At 43.3% G+C, this 18,232-nt stretch overlaps 1 protein-coding gene across 11 annotated transcripts in view; it reads left to right on the forward strand.

Moving 5' to 3' along the window:
- NTNG1 (netrin G1) overlaps positions 1-18,232 on the forward strand; it is a 202,848-nt gene that overhangs the window by 156,428 nt on the left and 28,188 nt on the right. For 3 of the 11 annotated variants that reach the window (XM_064147089.1, XM_064147078.1, XM_064147079.1), the window contains 2 exons: positions 5,834-6,001; positions 11,450-11,587. The exons of 3 other annotated variants lie outside the window; for them this stretch is intronic. In XM_064147089.1, coding sequence (XP_064003159.1) covers positions 5,834-6,001; positions 11,450-11,587 — 306 coding nt within the window. The remainder of the gene's footprint in view (positions 1-5,833; positions 6,002-11,449; positions 11,588-18,232) is intronic. 5 more of the 11 variants (XM_064147080.1, XM_064147082.1, XM_064147085.1 and 2 more) reach the window with 3 other exon arrangements.

Raw genomic sequence — 18,232 nt, forward strand, 5'->3', positions numbered from 1 at the left:
AAAACATTGCACTGTATGAATCTGGAATATCTGTGAAGTGGTACCCATCAGCTTACTGGTGAGGCATCGCCATTGACAACAACAGAAACATTAAGTTGCATAAACATAAGCCATACAAAACTAACTATGTCTCTCAGGCAGATGGTGCTGGCATATACAACGACATGGCATTTGTTTGTAAAGGAGTTACATGTATGAATGTGACCATTCAGGTTGTTGCCTAGAAAGCAAATGTTTGCTAGACTCTTGTTTTCCTCACTGATATAGTAAATGCTACAAGAAGATACATGAGCAGATTAGTTGAGGGCAAACAATACATAAAACATGGACTGCCCCTATCCTCCAGAAGCATCTGTAAACACTATGGAGTGTAATGCATAGTTATGTCTTTGATTGCGTTGTGAGTGTGCCTTACATCTTCATTTTATTGTAACACTGTGAAAATTGGGTGTAGGCATTTTCTTTTGAGCTGACATTTCAGTGTTTTGTCACAGTAACAGAGCTCTATGTGCATAATGAAGGATGCCACTATTCCAACCTGCAGGCAACCTGTGCCATTTGCATCTCTGTCATTCACAGTCCCAACGCTGGCTGGTTTTCCTCATCAGTTTATCTGTAAAGAGTGTGTACAAAGGTGTTTTGTCTTCATGTAGCTATTGTGGATAGCTCGTCGTTTGTGAAATACGGATGAACAAAGAACAGGGGTGCTGAGAAATGCTTGAACATGGTTTGACCCACTTGATGAGGTTTGGTAATGAAACAGGCTGTTTGCTACGGAGCAGGTCATTGCTAAGGTCACAGCAAAATCTCCTTTGTTTGCTTTTTCACTGGTACCTACAGGAGGAACACAGAGATACTGAAAAAAAAAAATAGAAGTGTTTTGATGATTATTGAATGCATTTCTCCTGAAATACTTCTGGTGCTTTTAGTCAGAAAACGACCCTGGTAGCTGATGCATTTACCCCACCTAGTTAAACAGTTATGCTTCCCTTCCACGCATGTCCATCATTGTTTCAGGTGGTGCCAGCTGAAGCTTCAGCTGAACCTTGTTCCCATAGCACAGTAGCATGGCAAAGGTGTATGTGCCTATTCCTTCTATAGAAACAAAAGAAACTATCAACTTCTTGATGAGCCTCCTTCAAGGGCTAATTTTATCCTGCTTTCTGCAAGAGGATCACCGTTGTTACAATAGCATCCGGGTTGGAGATAACCTTTAAAGGCTCAGTCAATGCTTCTGTGAGTTGGCAAAGGATCTGACAGTTCCTGACTCTTCTAAGGACAATTAGCAAATGTGACATGGATATCTCTACTCTCTTTTTCCTTCTCATTAAACCTACCTATCTAGTTATCATTACCTCTCTCCTCTGAAGTTTTATTTTCCAAACCATTTACTCTTTATTGTTACTCAGCTTCCAATTGTCTCCAGTTTATGTCTTTTCTGACGTGTGGTACTTGGAATTGCAAGCAGCATTTTCTAGCACTGTAAGCTCGTGTAATTTCATTCTTGGTAAACCATTTGCAGCCTGGTTTTGATACTTCTCCATCTCTTTCAGTGATTGCGTGGCTTTGCCAGTGCATGAAAGGGGTTGAGCTGCTAGCCAGAGACATGTGCCTAAAAGCTTAAGCTGTGCTTCTAGCAGCTCTAGTAAGCAGGTCTTGGTGTGCTGGCTGAAGTGAACCACGTAAGCTGGAAAGGTCGTGCAGCACTGACAGGTATTAAGTTTCCCAGATGCACCATGCTGAATGCAATTCTACATGCTATCTTTGACTGGTTTAGAGTAGCACATCGTGTCACCAGCAGAGAAAACAATTCCATTTCAGTCACATGAGGACCTTCTAAATAGTTGTGAGTTTGGGTTGGGGGTTTTTATATATATATATATATATATATATATATATATATATGTAAACAGAGGAATGTAAGAATTACTCACTGATAAGGTCAACAGCAATAAACAAAGTCATATTACTGCACTGGCACAATGGGGAGGGAGCCAGGGGGGAACACAAAACTTACTTGTTACTTGCCTTGACTTTTTTGGTTGGTTTGGTTTTTTTTTTTACCTCTGCACCATTATGAATCTTTGATCAGCTGTCAGAGTGGTTTTTGGAGTTAACTAGAGTTTTGTTCATAGAATTTCATAGAATCATAGAATCAGTCAGGGTTGGAAGGGACCACAAGGATCATCTAGTTCCAACCCCCCCTGCCATGGGCAGGGACACTGTAACTCTAGATCAGCCTGGCCACAGCCTCATCCAGCCTGGCCTTAAACACCTCCAGGCATGGGGCCTCAACCACCTCCCTGGGCAACCCATTCCAGCCTCTCACCACTCTCATGGTGAATAACTTCCTCCTCACATCTGGTCTGAATCTCCCCAGCTCCAGCTCTGCTCCATTCCCCCAAGTCCTGTCACTACCTGATAGCCTAAAAAGCCCCTCTTTGGCCTTTTTTTAGGACCCCCTCAGATACTGGAGAGCCACAAGAAGGTCACCTCGGAGCCTACTCTTCCCCAGACTGAACAGCCTCAACTCTTTCAGTCTGTCCTCATAGCAGAGCTGCTCCAGCCCTCTGATCATCCTCATAGCCCTTCTCTGGATGCGCTCCAGCATCTCCACATCCCTCTTGTATTAAGGGCTCCAGAACTGTATGCAGTACTCCAGGTGGGGTTTCACCAGAGGGGAGTAGAGAGGGGACAGTCACCTCCCTCCACCTGCTAGCCACACTTCTCCGGATGCAGCCCAGTATCTGGTTGGCCCTCCAGGGTGCAAGTGCACACTGCTGGCTGATGTTGAGCTTCTCATCCACCAGCACCCCCAAGTCCCTCTCCTCAGGTTTGCTCTCCAGCCACTCACTGACAGTCAAGATTCCTAGAGCTCTCCTGTATCTCAGTACAAGTTAGGGTTTCTTTTACACATCACAGTTGTTACAAAAGAGCAGTACCCATAGGGATGCAACCAAGTATAAGAATTGGGCTCATTGTTTACCTTTAGTATTGATGAACCAGGTCTGAACTTGGGCAGTCCTCCTGCATACGTTTAGGAGCATGTACATACATCAAGCTAAGTCTTTCACATTGCTAGCTGTTTCTACTTAGTCTTTTGCATCGTTAGATGTTTCTTCAGTCCAAACCATACCTTGGAGCAACCCTTGTTACAGAGAGAATTACTTTATGTGGAGCTTTGTTTCCTGTGCTTTTGCAGTGGCTAATTATGCGTAGCAGTAATGTTACTGAAGGTCAGATCAGAAATTGAGTGGAAGTAGTGCAGTCATCCAGTCACAGCATGTTTCCCCATGTCTTTCTGCTGCTTCAAACACAAAAGGTGACATAGCATAGTCCAATTTACTGACACTTTTTTATGGGCCACATATTTTTAAAACATAAAAATGTAATGTTCTGCTGCCTGCTACTGATTCCAATGGCAGGGTGCATTATTTCCTCCCAATTCATCTGTGCTGTCATTATGTTCAGCCCTAAGTCTGACAGGTGTAGCAGTATGGTATCGTCTCACCACAACAAATTGTCTAATGGCAGTGGAGGACAAGTCCTGTTGGACAAAGGCTGAGACACTGTTGCTTCTGAGTCTGAGAGTCAGAGGAATCAGATTGTTTATCACTCTTCAGTCTTTCTGGTTTTAAAAATACTACTACTACAGTCCTGGAAATCTTCACTCTTTCTCAGTGCTGGTTTCCACTTGTAGATCTGTTGCCTCTTGCCCACACTGATTTTACTTGAGCACAATGGCTCTGCTAAGAGGAGAAATGCTGAGTGGCTGGCTGAGATGTCACAAGTGCTAAGAGGAGAAATGCTGAGTGGCTGGCTGAGGTGTCACATCTTCCTAACCAGCTGCAGAAAGCAACAAACCTCAACCCCTTTTTCATCCCCATTCAAGGATGTCAAGTGGTAACCTACTGAGACTGATATGCCAAATGTTTTGCTGCACTCCAGCATTTACAGACATCAAAACTAGCAGATTGTTGTGGAGCACAAAACATGGGTTTAGCAGTATAACGTTGAAGAGAGTAAGAATGCATGCATTTTAGCTAAATGTGTGTATGTAAATGGAATTAATGCTTCCTGGCAGCAGAAAGGCAGCTTTCAAGATGGAAACATATGTTGTGCTAAGTGCTGTGCATTATAAGAAAAGATGCAGTCTATTTACAGTCTACTACATCAGGCAAAGCCAAAGGAATACATTTGGTTTAGGTGTGCATAACACAGTCACAAGCACGTACCAGTACTGGTACTTCTTTGTAAGTACAGGCAGTATTGTACCTGATGCCCTATGCCAACAATCAGTGGGATCAGTAAGTGCCTTAGCATGACCTGCAGCTTACCACAGGAAAGGCAGTGCAGGGCGCCTGTCTGCTGTCGTACAGGGAAGCAGTTTACACCCTCTGCTGCTGCTTTATTATCTATTAGCAGGCTAAGTTAACTTCAAGACCTTGAAGCCCTTCCAGGTCACTGTATCCAGTGCTCCATTGCTGCTGGAAACGTGCTGTAATCTCTTTCACCTGTTAATAAACTACATCTCTAAAGCATCAGTGGTTTTGCTACCAAGTGGACGAGTGCTCAAGCACCTCAGTGCCCTAATGGCTAGATACCATCTCCCAGTTTCCAGTTGAAATTTCTCAATGACCAGTTAACATCCATTTGTTCTTGTGCCAGTGCTGGCCATTAGCACAGATACTCACTTAGGATGGCAGAAGATCTCTTTAATGTATTTATAGCCCAGTGATATCTTCAGTTTCCTAGACTAAACAAGCTAAATTAGCCTAGTCTCCACTTTTTAAGTAGGCTCTCTGCTTCTCTGATCATCCTAATAACCTTTCCTGCATTCATTCCAGGCTCATAATCTCCGAGCTGAGGGATCAGATTTACACAAGATTTCTACACACAGCATAGCTGTACCTCCTCTAATGGTAGAGCTTTACTTTTAATTTCTCCTTCTCTCTGCATAAACCCAAGCATTGCTGGTGATTAAAGACCAAAGGCACTGGCATCCTATGTTTAACGAAGGGGGTTTAAAAAGTGGCTGTCGTGCCAGCTGCATTTCAGATGGCTGAAGGAAGCTTGCTTTCTATTCAGTACACATCTCAGAATTTTCCTAAGCTTTTCTGTCCCAATTGTTCTCCATCTCAGAATATAAAAATGGGCTAATGCTTAACTCTGAAGTATAGCAGAAGTAGATCTTAAATAGCACCTCTCGTCCTTTTCTTCTCTGTTCAGTGCTGTTCTAGGAGAAGCTGGCCAAAATTGTCAAACTAGAGATTTGCTTGGTCTTGAAATAAAACAGTCTTGTTTCCAAGGTGCTTACTAGCAACAGTTCCCCAAATTGGGTAGCATTTTTTAATACTCACTATTTATTTTGGGACAAAGCTTTTTAGGTTACTTGGAGTTGTGAATTTAAGCATGCTGCAGCTTGACAGTTTTGTCCACTGTATTTAATGTTTTTAACATGAGAAGGTTTTCCCCAGGTCTTGATTATTACACTTGCCTCAAATGTGCAAAGAGATGTGCATTTCTACCAGTGGAAACTGAGCCTCCAGTACCTCTGAAAGGTTTACAACTGCAAATGCTTCAGTTCCATCAGGTCTGCCAACAACAGCCCACCTTCGATGCCATGCCGTGGTTGTTGGGTCATGCTAACCTGCCTGAAACGAACTTCACTTCCATTGCAGATAAACATCTGCTGCTGTCCATGTTACATTGATTAACATGTATATGCCATTCATCCATTCTTCTGTCCATGGTTCATTTTTACTGAGCATGTAATGTGCTATTACTCTGCTGCTGTATACATTTTGTATACATTTCTGTTCTTCCTTGAAAGACTGTGAATGCTTCGGGCACTCCAACCGGTGCAGTTACATCGAGCTGCTCAATACGGTCATTTGCGTGAGCTGTAAGCACAACACTAGAGGTCAGCACTGTGAGTTATGCAGGCTGGGCTACTTCAGAAATGCTTCTGCAGAGCTGGACGATGAAAATGTGTGCATAGGTCAGTCCCGGGGTAACTGCGCCTTTTCTTCTCTGCCTTTTCAGCCACTGGCAGCTGCTAGGGACCACTGCTGCTTACTTGCCAGATAGCCAGAATGAGCTTTTTCAATAGATAAGAATACCTGTGTAGACATTTTACCTCATCTCCATGGCCCCTGTAGCCCCAAGAAGGTGTTCTGAATCTGCATGTGGTGATGACTCACCTTGGCTAAGGGTCCTGGGAAGACTTCCCCTGGAAGCCCCTGAGAAATTGATTCTGCTGTCCTATGGCAGGAGGGAGCCATGCTGGAGCTGCACACACGAAAACCTGAAGGGCCCAGTCGTACATATCTGCTCCCAGTTGAACTTCCAGAGTTCTTGGAACAGATTCTTGACTGCTTGCCTGGAGACCTGCAAAAGATGCCAGCTGTATCAATAAAGCATGGGGATTACTAAGTTAAATTTCATAAACCCATGCTGCATCGAATTCTGCTCTCAGGCACAGGGCTGTAAATGCAGTGTTACCCTCTCTGTCCTTAGAGGAGAAACTGAGATGATGCCCATGTGGTTAGAAGCAGGACTTACCAAATCAGCGTGACCTGATGTCAACTCAGAAAAGGGATTCCTAGGTGAAAACACCGCTTCAGGCCTCTCATCCCCCCTGCAAATACCCAAACCACAGAATTAAAGACCATGTCAGAACCTAAGAAAAGCACTTCAGTAAAACCTACAAGATGCTGATCACACCAGAAGAACATGCATTGGCCTCCTGGCACCGCAGGTGGGGTAGAACAACAGTCAGGACACTTTAGGCAAAGACTGAATGTTGGCGATAAAGGAAGTGCCAGTGGTTAGCAGCGAGCCACAAAAGGGAGCAAAGAGAGGGGGGGAATTTCACAGATAACCTTCCCTTATAGCCACAGAACCTCTTCTGGATTGTCAGTGTGATATTTTTTTCTTTCCATTTTCTAGGAAGCAAAAAGAGAAAGTAGTTACAAGATAATTTTGTGCCAAAACAAACTCTAGGTGAATACAGTATATTTTAAGAGCCTTTATAATCCATTGCTGAGATCCAAGCCAGAAACTGTTTAGGTTGCTATTATTTGCTTCTGTCTGCAAGACAGATTTACATTTTATTTGGTGGTAAGCAGCCAGCTCCATCCACGCACTGCATTTCACATGTCCTTTTAACTCTGCTTGGCAACACATTCTGAAAATGCATAATCTCCTTTGACATTAATTAGTCTAAACTAATCAGAACTTTAGTAGGCAAGTCATGATGTTGTGTGACTGTGCTGAGAAGATTAACCCAATCAAATGTTGCTGGTGAAAACCCACTCTCCATCATACTCGTTTGAGAGAGGTGATGGACACCACAGGTTTGATGTGGGGGCCACCATCTAATTTCAGCTGGCTCAATGGGCCTACTGAATATGACATAAGTTACTCAGGATTTTGCATCAGCTCATTCAGTAAGTAGTTGTCCCACGTACACTGGAATGCTAAGACAGCAGCCATACACCAAGGTAATAAATCAGGACTCCAAAAAATAAGCCAGTTCTAAACTGATTTGCAGATGGTGCATTTGGAATGTCGTAGTAAAACAACTGTGCCTTGCCCAGCTTCTGCAGAAAGAACATTTGCAAACCCTTCACTTGTCAAGAGTCTCTTAAAAGACAAAACAAGGCAGCAGGACGCATTTGCTGACTTGCCCACGCTAGTGCAAGCAGAATTCTCTTTGGCTCCCCTGAGAACTGTACCATGTGAGATGCCTGTAGGACCAAACCCTGGTTTGCTAGATAGAATAGGTCCTTGGGTTTAATCAGTTCCATTCTCGTTGGGCCGGCATAGCTTTCCAGAGCGTAGCGATCGTACTGCGCACAGAACCTATGTGCCCCAGCTGATTGGCCGACAAAAGACTTTCATGTTGCTTCTTGTTTCAAGTCAGTGAAGTGAAGCAGATACCCAAGGGCTTTCAATAAAGCTAAGAAGTTTGTGTACAAAGTGCTTCCCTGAACTGGGGCTCCAATTAAGTCCTATTAAATGTCCAATTTTCTCAGGCAAAATGAAGACCATTTTCACCTGCGAGAGAGTTGAATTATTCACCATCCTTCTAGGTCAAGCACAAAGAATCTTGCTCTATTGGAAATGCTCATTTATATTTTCTCTGCATTTAAAAAGCACTGTTTGGGGGTTTAAGTACGAGTGAAATGTTGGCATGAACATTTTAATAAGTAGATTGCCAGTGACATGTGCAAGTCTTATTCCCATATGAAAGGAATTTTTTCCAGGCTAATTCATTCCTCTTCAGCCATAGATGTAGAGGAGTTTAAAAAATGTCTGGATGAGCTAGTTTAATAGCAACTAACAGGGCTTTAGCTCTGATTTATGGAAACTACTCATATAGTTTTCATAAATATATATGGTAAGTATATGGATAACAACTCTGTGAATCTTTGCCAATGGAGAAACTGTAAACTGTTTCATTTTTAAAACTGTCAAGTTACAAAGAATTGAAATACTGAGAAGGTTTTTACAGCAGTGAACCAAATGCAAGGCATTCTACAGTGGGCTTAAAATTCCTTTTGCCCTTCATTTCTTCAGAAGGAAAAAAAAAATACATTTTCTTTCCCAAAAAGAAATAGCCAAAAATTGTGGATTTGTTAGCTAACTGCAAAATTACCTCATATGGGCAACCAAAGCTGCTACATAAATCAAGCTATTTTAAAACAATTCACTTGACAGTGAAAAAGAATTTAACAAACTGAGCAGCTTTTACTTTCTAGGAGAGCTTGATAAAGGCCCAGTCACACTCTTTCCATGAATGCACACACTGGCAAGCATGGATAGCATGGAAACCACCAAGTAGACCCAGAGTAATAAAGCATTGCCATGCAGCATGAATGTGAAATGACAATTGGCATCACAACTATAACAAAGCCAACCTTGCAGCCACTTAGGCTTTAGCTGCAGTTAACACACATGAGACCTTCTGAAACGCCAATGATGTGTGGTTAAGGAAGCCCTGAGAGTTGTCCTGCAGTCACTGTCAACCCAGACTGCTAAGCAGCAAGCCTGCAACCTTCTGCCCATTTTCCCAACCTTGCTTTTTACTTAGTCTCATTGTCTTTGGTTGGCAGCGTCGCATTCACTGAACAGATGACTACTGCTGTCATCGTCCTATCCTTCAAAGAGTCACCAGATGGAGATCAGGAGAAAAATTCCTTCCCCATTCAGATCTGTAGGGGATTTTTCCCTAGCGTGTTCTCTCCTTACTAGGATGAAATGGGAACGTTAATGTTATTTAAGGCCCTGCTGTCTTTAAGAGCATTGGAGATACTCACTCTGGCACACTGGAACGGAGGCTTTTGAGCTTTTTAACATCCTGAATATTTGGCAGGTTTGGGGAAATGTTCCCCAGCCTGTGATGCTGAGCTAGACAATGAGCTTGAACCTTCAGAGGGCTCTTGTAGGTTATATATCTCTGCTGTCAATTGTGTCTTGGGAAAGATGGAGGCTAGATGCAGTTACTAAAGGTTGACTGGGGCTGTTTGGTGTTTTGATATCATCTGCTACTTTTGTTATAGGGCCTGGATTAAATGTTCATTTCCACGGTCTACCCTGCCCTTGAGCAGCACAGTATGGGCCTGGCTCTTCATATATACCTAGAGGTCATGAGGAAAGCTTTCACTGATTCAGGGCCAGCTTCTTGCTCTCTAGCAAATACAACATTCTGTACCTCTAACATGCAGTATCATAGGCCAAACACTTGCTTAAAGCACTGTTGCTCCAGTATGTCCAACTAAGCCATTTTTACTGTACCAGAACCAGGTCCTCTATTTCTAGTGTAATTCCAAGCTCTTGGTCTTTCAAGGTTTTCTATAAACTCTTCTCAAGCAAATTTTCCTTCCTGCAATATGCATCACAGCTCTGTGCCTGTTGACATAAATATTTCATACATCTGATCAAGCTCAGCCTTGCCAGCTTTTCAAATGGCACTCATTGTGCTGTAATTCTGCTCAGCCCTGGACAGGATTTTTGGTGTGTCAGTTTTCAACTTCATTAATGAACGTTGTTAGATAATTGACTCTGTTGTTATTATCGTGGAGCTCTGTTTGCCAAAGGTAACTATTCCTCTCCAATATGCCAAATGTTCAAAGTGCCATCTGTAATGTGTAGTTAATAACACACAGACAACAGATGACAAATGTCTTCCTGGCCATTTTTGGTTTTCCTGTTAGTTTTTTCCATTGGATTTTTTTAACTTTTATCTTTCTTTTACTTCCCAGTTCAACTCCATTTTGTCATTTACAGCATTGCTGAGGTTGAACCTAATGCTAGGCAACAATTACCAAAGGTAGTCATCATGGTAGTGCTGATTCACAGGCATATAAAGCCACAATCCCAGCAGGCTGCCCAGATTCAGAAATTGATTTGATATCTTTTGCCTTCGATAACAGCAGAGACCAGAGGCTGCCAAAAAAGCATTTGTGGTCTCAGTTGACAGTGGAGTTACTCTGGGTCTACATGGGTCTACATACAAATAAGATAGAGCCCTTCAATAAAAACAACTCCAAAAAAAAAGGAGCACCAAAAAAAAAAGAGCTGCGCCAGCTGCTGCCTTGTCTCCTTTGTTCAGCTAGCTGCAGGTTGAACATGGGTACTGCTAATCGTGTTAAAGAAAGAGGCTGTGAATGAACACCACCACAGTGAGTGCTGTGGGAGGAAATGGCTTACCTTAGTCATTCTTTAATTAGCTGAACACATGTGGCAAATATACAGCAGGGAATGAGCCTCACTGAATGCTCCATTTGCCCACCGGGAGGTGAAAGAAATGAAAATGGCAGCATAAAGCCAGTTCTGATACGGTTTGCATTACAGTACTGCTCATCTCAAGCTTTTCATTGTGGAGAATGTAAAAGGTTTATTAATGTCACTGATAAATGCAGTCTCATCAATTGAATGGCAGATAGCCACATAAATTATTGTACTGCTCAAAACCATAAAGGAAGACTATCTCAGAAATAAGTAAAGTGCATTTATATAGCCCCGTGAAGGCATTCAGCCCTTCTGGAAATACTGAGTAATATAGATAAGCCTATTTTAATCATGGCACAGTGATATATCCATATTGCACAAAGTTTTTTCTAATGTTCATTAAATTGTCAGAAATATTCTTACCAAAAGAGAATCTGTTACAATCACTTAGCCTCAACGGCCGTGGTACCTTCTGCCTTTATATCTTTTCTGTTTACTTCTTCTTTTCACATCCTAAAATGTCTCTTCCCGAAATGACATTTGCAAACAAATAAATGTACCTAATGCAGTTGTATTCACTACTCCAGCTACCCTTAACAGACAGTCTTCCTTTACCCTTAGCACTGGGAAATGCACCCTTTGTTGGTATTGAATGTATTATCACCATACGCAGACCTGAATCCGGTGTGTATGTGTTGTCTTGTTTCTGCAGACTGTTATTGTAACCCTTTTGGTTCAGTCCATGATCGCTGTAATGACAGAGGATTTTGTGAGTGTAAGGAGGGGACATCAGGGCCTAAATGTGATAAATGTCTGCCGGGATATATCTGGCACAGCTTGGGCTGTCAACGTAAGTAACTCTGAGAGTCGCCCCTCTCCTGCAACTTTGCTGCCTCTGCGTCCGTATGCTACTACATGCAGCTACTTCAGAGCAGAAAATGAGCAACATGCTCTGAGAGCTGTAAGAAAGCCACACTGCCTGAACCTCTCTGGGGACTCCCATCCCGGTCTGTGCCATCCATTTCTTTCAACAGGCTTTTGGTATCCTCTCTTTTTCTCTTGCAAAGGCCTGGAGGAGCTCCCACTGACATACGTAAATCCGCGTGTTTTGCCAGCTGTGAGCTAAGTTCTGTGTACCAAAACCTCAGCATATGAACTCCAAGCTTTGAATCCCTACTAAAAGACAAAAGCTGGTTTCTCTGCATGCTCACTTTTTTCTCTGTACTAAATTTCAGCTAATTGAGTAACTTAACTTTGCTATCATATCTTAAAACTAAGTCCCTGGACAATAAGACTGCAAAACTGGCTCATTACCTGTTATCATTAGTGAAAACTAGACAAAAGCTAAAGGTAGGGGGGAAAAATATATAACATGTTAGAAAATAAGGGCTGATTTTGTACAAACATTGCTAGAGCAGATGTTGTCTCAGTGCTTAGTTTTACATTTAGCTTCTCTTCTGGTTAGCAGCTTGTGGAACAAGTGAGTAGAAGTACCAGATCGGTGTATGCAGGATCAGACTTCTGATGCAAATTTATTTTGCAGTCAATTCTTAAGATTTCTTCTTTCTAGCTGTTTTTATCACCTGATTCTAGAAACTACAGAGTCCTCTCATGTTTTTTCTTTCACCTTTTCTCCCTGCCCCTTAGCATTCTTACATGCATCACAGAATCACAGCGTTAACTAGGTTGGAAAGGACCTCTGAGATCATCAAGGCCAACCTATTACCTACATCTATTACCAACAGATTTGTACAGGAGCTTGATTTTGAAGACTCAGAAACACAAGAGAGGACATAATTAGTGACACCAATTAGCCAAATGTTAGAAAACTGACCACATAGTCACAAAAATGCTGTAAACCAAATGCAACTCATTCATCATATATCTAAAATAAGACATATATATCAATAAAGCTGGAGATTACCTCTGCCTCTCCTGCCCAGGGAGGTGGTGTCACCATCCCTGGAGGTGTTAAGCAAAAGCTGGATGAGGCACTTAGTGCCATGGTCTAGCTGATGGGATAGGGCTGGGTGCTAGGTTGGACTGGATGATCTTGGAGGTCTCTTCCAACCTGGTTGATTCTGTGAGCCAATCTGAGGTTGTGATCATTCAGCAAACGTATCTGGAAAAAAAACCAAAGAATTTCAGGAAATATGATGATAATTAACAAAGTAGCATTAAAGATAGTGTGAAGAGAAAGGAAGTTTGCATGGGCATTGCAGTTAAACATCACCTGAGAAAGCTGGAGCTCTGCCAGAAAGCCCCTCTTTGTGTTTGACAGGTTATTCAAACCAGGCTTTCCACCATGTGGTTAACAACTTGAGTTTTGCACTCGAATTGTGGTTCACAAACTTATACAGTTATAGCAAGAAACAGGCAAAGGAGGGTTTCAAATCTCAGCCTTCTCCATGATGAATATCTTGAGAAATCAGAGCTTTAAAAGAAGGCACTGAGAACTCATGCCTTGCACCTCCTATTGCAGGAGGCTGTCACCACCCCTGGACCTTGTGCTAGGTACTGCCACACACGTACACATTAGAATTTGTAAGGCGTTGACAGGGACCACAAAAGGAAAAAGAAAAAGTAAAAAGGAAGAGAAAAAGAAAGTAAATCAGTGAGCTGCTCTGAACTGGAATAAAGTACAGTCAGCACCAAGTCTACTGGTCTGGAGGTCTGTGGAGTAATTTCACAGCATCACGGCATGTCAGGGGTTGGAAGGGACCTTAAAAGCTCGTTCAGTCCAAGCCCCCTGCCAGAGCAGAATCACCTAGACCAGATCACACAAGAACGTGTCCAGGTGGGTTTTGAAAATCTCCAAAGAGGGAGACTCCACAACTCCCCCTGGGCAGCCTGTTGCAGTATTCTGTCCCCCTCACAGGGAAAAAATTCCTCTCCACATTTACCTGCGATTTCCTATGCCTCAACTTCCACCCATTGCCCCTTGTCCTGTCATTGCTCATCACCAGGCAGAATCTGGCTCCATGCCCTTGGCACTGGCCCTTTACATATTTATAAACATGAATGAGGTCACCTCTCAGTCTCCTCTTCTCCAATCTGCAGAACCCCAGCTCCCTCAGTCTCCTCATAAGAGAGCTGTTCCATCCCTTCAGTCACCTTTGTGGCTCCGTGCTGGTCTCTCTCAAGCAGCTCTATGTCCTTCTTGAACCAGTTGTAAAACTAATACAATAATACCCATACCCCAGCTTGTCAAACTACTTGCTTATTAACTGCAATATTTCCTATATTTTCAGGTTTGGGCATCATGATCTCAATGATGTTCTTTTAATTAGGATTTTTTTGAGCCCAGTGTATAATTAGCCTGATTTTAGCTGAATCAGAGTATCTGTAAAAGCTTTAGACAGTTTCTGTTTGCTGACAAAACTAATTAGGCTTCCTTCACTCTTTTGTAGTTTTCTGAGTGCATCTCAGCCTGATTGTTGAACTGTTAGATGGTCTCCAAGTTGCACCAAATTATCTGACCAAATTCAGGCAAAAAAAAACCCAAACTAGTTGCAGCTGTCAGTTTTATGGAACAGACATCAAATTGCTATGTTGTACCAAGCACATGCTGATCTAAATCTCATTTCAAGTCTTTTCATGGAGGATCAGGACTCCAATTCATTTCATTTCGCAGTGTGGCAATTTTAGCTGTGTTTGTTATTTTCCCATTGAAATCCAAACAAATGAGTAGGCAAGCAGGCAGACCTCAATATATAGGAAAAAGAAGCACTCATTCTGCTGCCTTAGCAAAGCTTAAAAGGATTATTTGTCTGGACATGTAGCATGTGGGTTTGGTCTGCTCCCCTGAGCTTGAGCTATCAGAAACATATCTATGCCAAGGTGGCTACACACAAAGTGTGTCCAGAGAAGGGCCACTGGGTTGATGATCAGAGGGCTGGAGCACCTCTCCTTGTGAGGACAGACTGAAAGAGCTGAGGCTATTCAGTCTGCAGAAGAGAAGGCTCCAAGGTGACCTCCTTGTGGCCTTCCAGGATCTGAAGGGGGCCTACAAAAAAGCTGGGGAGGGACTTTTTAGGCTATGAGGTAGTGATAGGAGCAGGGAGAATTGAGCAAAGCTGGAGATGGGTAAGTTCAGACTGGACGTGAGGAGGAAGTCATTCAGCATGAGAGTGATGACAGCCTGGAATGGGTTCCCCAGAGAGGTGGTTGAAGCCCCATCCCTGGAGGTGTTTAAGGCCAGGCTGGATGAAGCTCTGGCCAGCCTGATCTAGGGTAGGGTGTCCCTGCCTACGGCAGAAGGGTTGGAACTAGATGATCCTTGTGGTCCCTGCCAACCCTGACTGATTCTACAGAAGACACTCAATAGACCAGTGTGTCTTTCTTTGCTTTCTATTTTACAGAGCCTTTCAGAACTAGTAAGAAAATCCATTGTGATGGAGCTTTGTTGCTAAAAATCACTGACCTAGGGCAAGCAGAGGCTTGACCTGGAAATAAAGAAGTTAAATCTATACCATAGCTAGTTTAATTACTGGGATGATTGTGTTAGTAAATGCTGTGGCTTAGCTTTTATGTATTAGTAATGGTCTGGTTGATTGGACAGGGCTGGGTGCTAGGTTGGACTGGATGAGCTTGGAGGTCCCCTCCAACCTGGTTGATTCCATGATTCTGCTGGGGGAAAGAACCATAGTGACTGTAAAGTGCTGTTGTGTTTTCTAAGGCTGGCGATACGTCACTTGATAAATCACTTGTTCAGAGGCTACCCTCTACCACACATGTGCAAAAGACAAAAAAAAGCTATTATTCTAAGAAGTATTCATTTAAGTACCTGACTCTTACTGATTTAATCTAAAACCTCTGAGGATGTAGGCAGAGCACTCGGCACTTGGCAGCTCTGCACATACAGAGGTCAGGTGCAATTCTGGGCTTTGCCTCCCAGATAAAAAGCGCCACGATAGCAGCTGTTACCTTACTGAATTGAAGGGTTATGCTGCATAGACAGAGCAGTCAGCAGGGTCTGCTTGCTGCTGGAAGGTTTGCAGCCCTCAGAAGAGGAACAACAGACGTGACTGTGCCTTGGTGCTACTTCTAAGCCCTCCCTCAGAACCATTCATGCCACAGGCCTTGTGTGTGCGAGAAAGCCGCTGGGGTTTAGCTCTCTGCATCATTCCTGAATACCAACAATGGTTTACTCACTGGCATGCACACACAGATCAAAGCACAAGGAATTAATTCAGAACAGAGCAGCCAGGTCCTGAGACCCTTTCAGAGTTCCAGAAGCAAGAAAAAATACATAGCTCTATTTTTTTTTTCCATAGACATTAAACTATTTCCTTTAAAAATTAACACAAATGCTGAAGAAAGAACTCCAGAGTTGGCAAGAAATGTAACCAGCAGCTACAGCTGGTTGGGGCCATCTTAAACTGAGCATGGAGTTCCCTAAGAATCAGTGCTGGGCCCAGTCCTGTTCAATATCTTTATACATGATCTGGACCAGGGGATTGAGTCCAGCATCAGTAAGTCTGCAGATGACACCAAGCTAGGAGCAGGTGTGGATCTGCTGGAAGGTAGGAGAGCCCTGCAGAGGGACCTGGACAGGCTGGATGGGTGGGCAGAGGCCAATGGGATGAGATTTAACAAGGCCAAGTGCAGGGTTCTGCACTTTGGCCACAACAACCCCAAGCAGCCCTGCAGGCTGGGGCAGGGTGACTGGAGAGCAGCCAGGAAGAAAGGAACTTGAGAATACTGGTAGAGAGTAGCTGAAGATGAGCCAGCAGTGTGCCCAGGTGGCCAAGAGAGCCAAAGGCATCCTGGCCTGCATCAGGAACAGTGTGGCCAGTAGGACAAGGGAGGTTCTTCTGCCCCTGTACTCAGCACTGGTCAGGCCACACCTTGAGTGCTGTGTCCAGTTCTGGGCCCCTCAATTCAAGAGAGATGTTGAGGTATTGGAGCATGTCCAGAGAAGGATGACAAAGCTGGTGAGGGGCCTGGACACAGCCCTGTGAGGAGAGGATGAGGGAGCTGGGGGTGTTTAGCCTGGAGAAGAGGAGGCTCAGGGGTGACCTCCTTGCTGTCTACAACTACCTGAAGGGAGGCTGTAGCCAGGTGGGGTTGATCTCTTCTGTCAGGCAACCAGCAACGGAACAAAGGGACACAGTCTCAAGCTGTGCCAGAGGAGGTTTAGGCTGGATGTTAGGAGGAAGCTCTGCACAGAGAGAGTGATTACCATTGGAATGAGCTGTCCCTGAAGGCGTTCAAGCAAAGCCTGGATGAGGCACTTAGTGCCATGGTCTAGTTGACTGGATAGGGCTGGGTGCTAGGTTGGACTGGATGAGCTTGGAGGTCTCTTCCAATCTGGTTGGTCCTAGGATTCTATGGTGCTCTGTGACAAGAGGAACCTGTAACAAAAGGCAGAAACATTCACACACAGAAGGACTGCTCCTGCTCAAGTTACTTTGTTGTTTTAATGGAGGATGGCAAAATACGAAGCAGAAGTACCCATTGGGTTTTCTCAGTGTCCTGCTCCCAGTCTTGCATCCTTTTCCTGTTTCTTTGTCTGACATCTCTGTTGCATACACACAGCAACATCTAAATTAACATCTTTTAATTTCATGCACACAAGAGCTGATTCCAAACCCAGCTGCATGTTTAGCCAATCAGTCAAAGCAAAAAGAGTCTCTCTTGCAAATCTCACCTTACCAGCACAGCTCATATTTCCTTTAGCTGTGATTACCCCATGGGGCAAGAAGTGATTCATATTATTCACTACCCATGAGAAAATGAAGAAATCGAACCTGTAGCCTCACAAAGGCCTATACTGAGTGCAAGAGTTGCCAACAGGAGCTTGTATCCAGGTTAAATGCTGTGTATTTATGGACAGTCGCTGTTTAAAATCAGCTTGGTTCAAACAATTAGCAAATGAGTGTTCAGACAGATGTCCTACATCAAGCTCTGAATAGTTTATTTTACCTTCTTTCATTCATTTTAAATGGGTTCTATTGAAGTAGGCAAAGGATTACACTCTTAACTGCGTGCTCAAACTGCATTCAGAGCTTGTATCTGTCTTCCAGACTGAACTTGTATTACTCTGCTGCCTGATAGATAATTCATATTCTATCCCAGTGTGCATTCAGCTTATTACATGACTATTCAAGCTTTTTTGCCTGCATTTCCTCTTGTGTGGCAAGTGTTAGAATCCAAAGCATTTGATCAAAATCATCATGCAGACTCAACTGTCAAACCTCAGAATTGTACACCTGATGGAAGTTTTGCTTTTGGAAGTTTGCCTTTACAGCAAAGATCTGTTACCATGCATTTCTTAACCAAAAAAAAAAAACCTACTAATAAAAAGTGTACTACAACTTTCTGGGGAAAAAAATACATCATGGACATCTTCCTGGACAGATAAAATCCATCAGTGTAATGGTCTCCTTCTCTGAAGGTTAGTCATACTTTGTACATATTTACACTCAGATGTGTTCTCTGAGTCAGAATCATAAAATGGTTTAGGTTGGAAGAGACCTCAAGGATCATCCAG

This window comes from Pogoniulus pusillus, chromosome 8, assembly GCF_015220805.1.
Source record: "Pogoniulus pusillus isolate bPogPus1 chromosome 8, bPogPus1.pri, whole genome shotgun sequence".
Lineage (NCBI taxonomy): Eukaryota > Metazoa > Chordata > Aves > Piciformes > Lybiidae > Pogoniulus > Pogoniulus pusillus.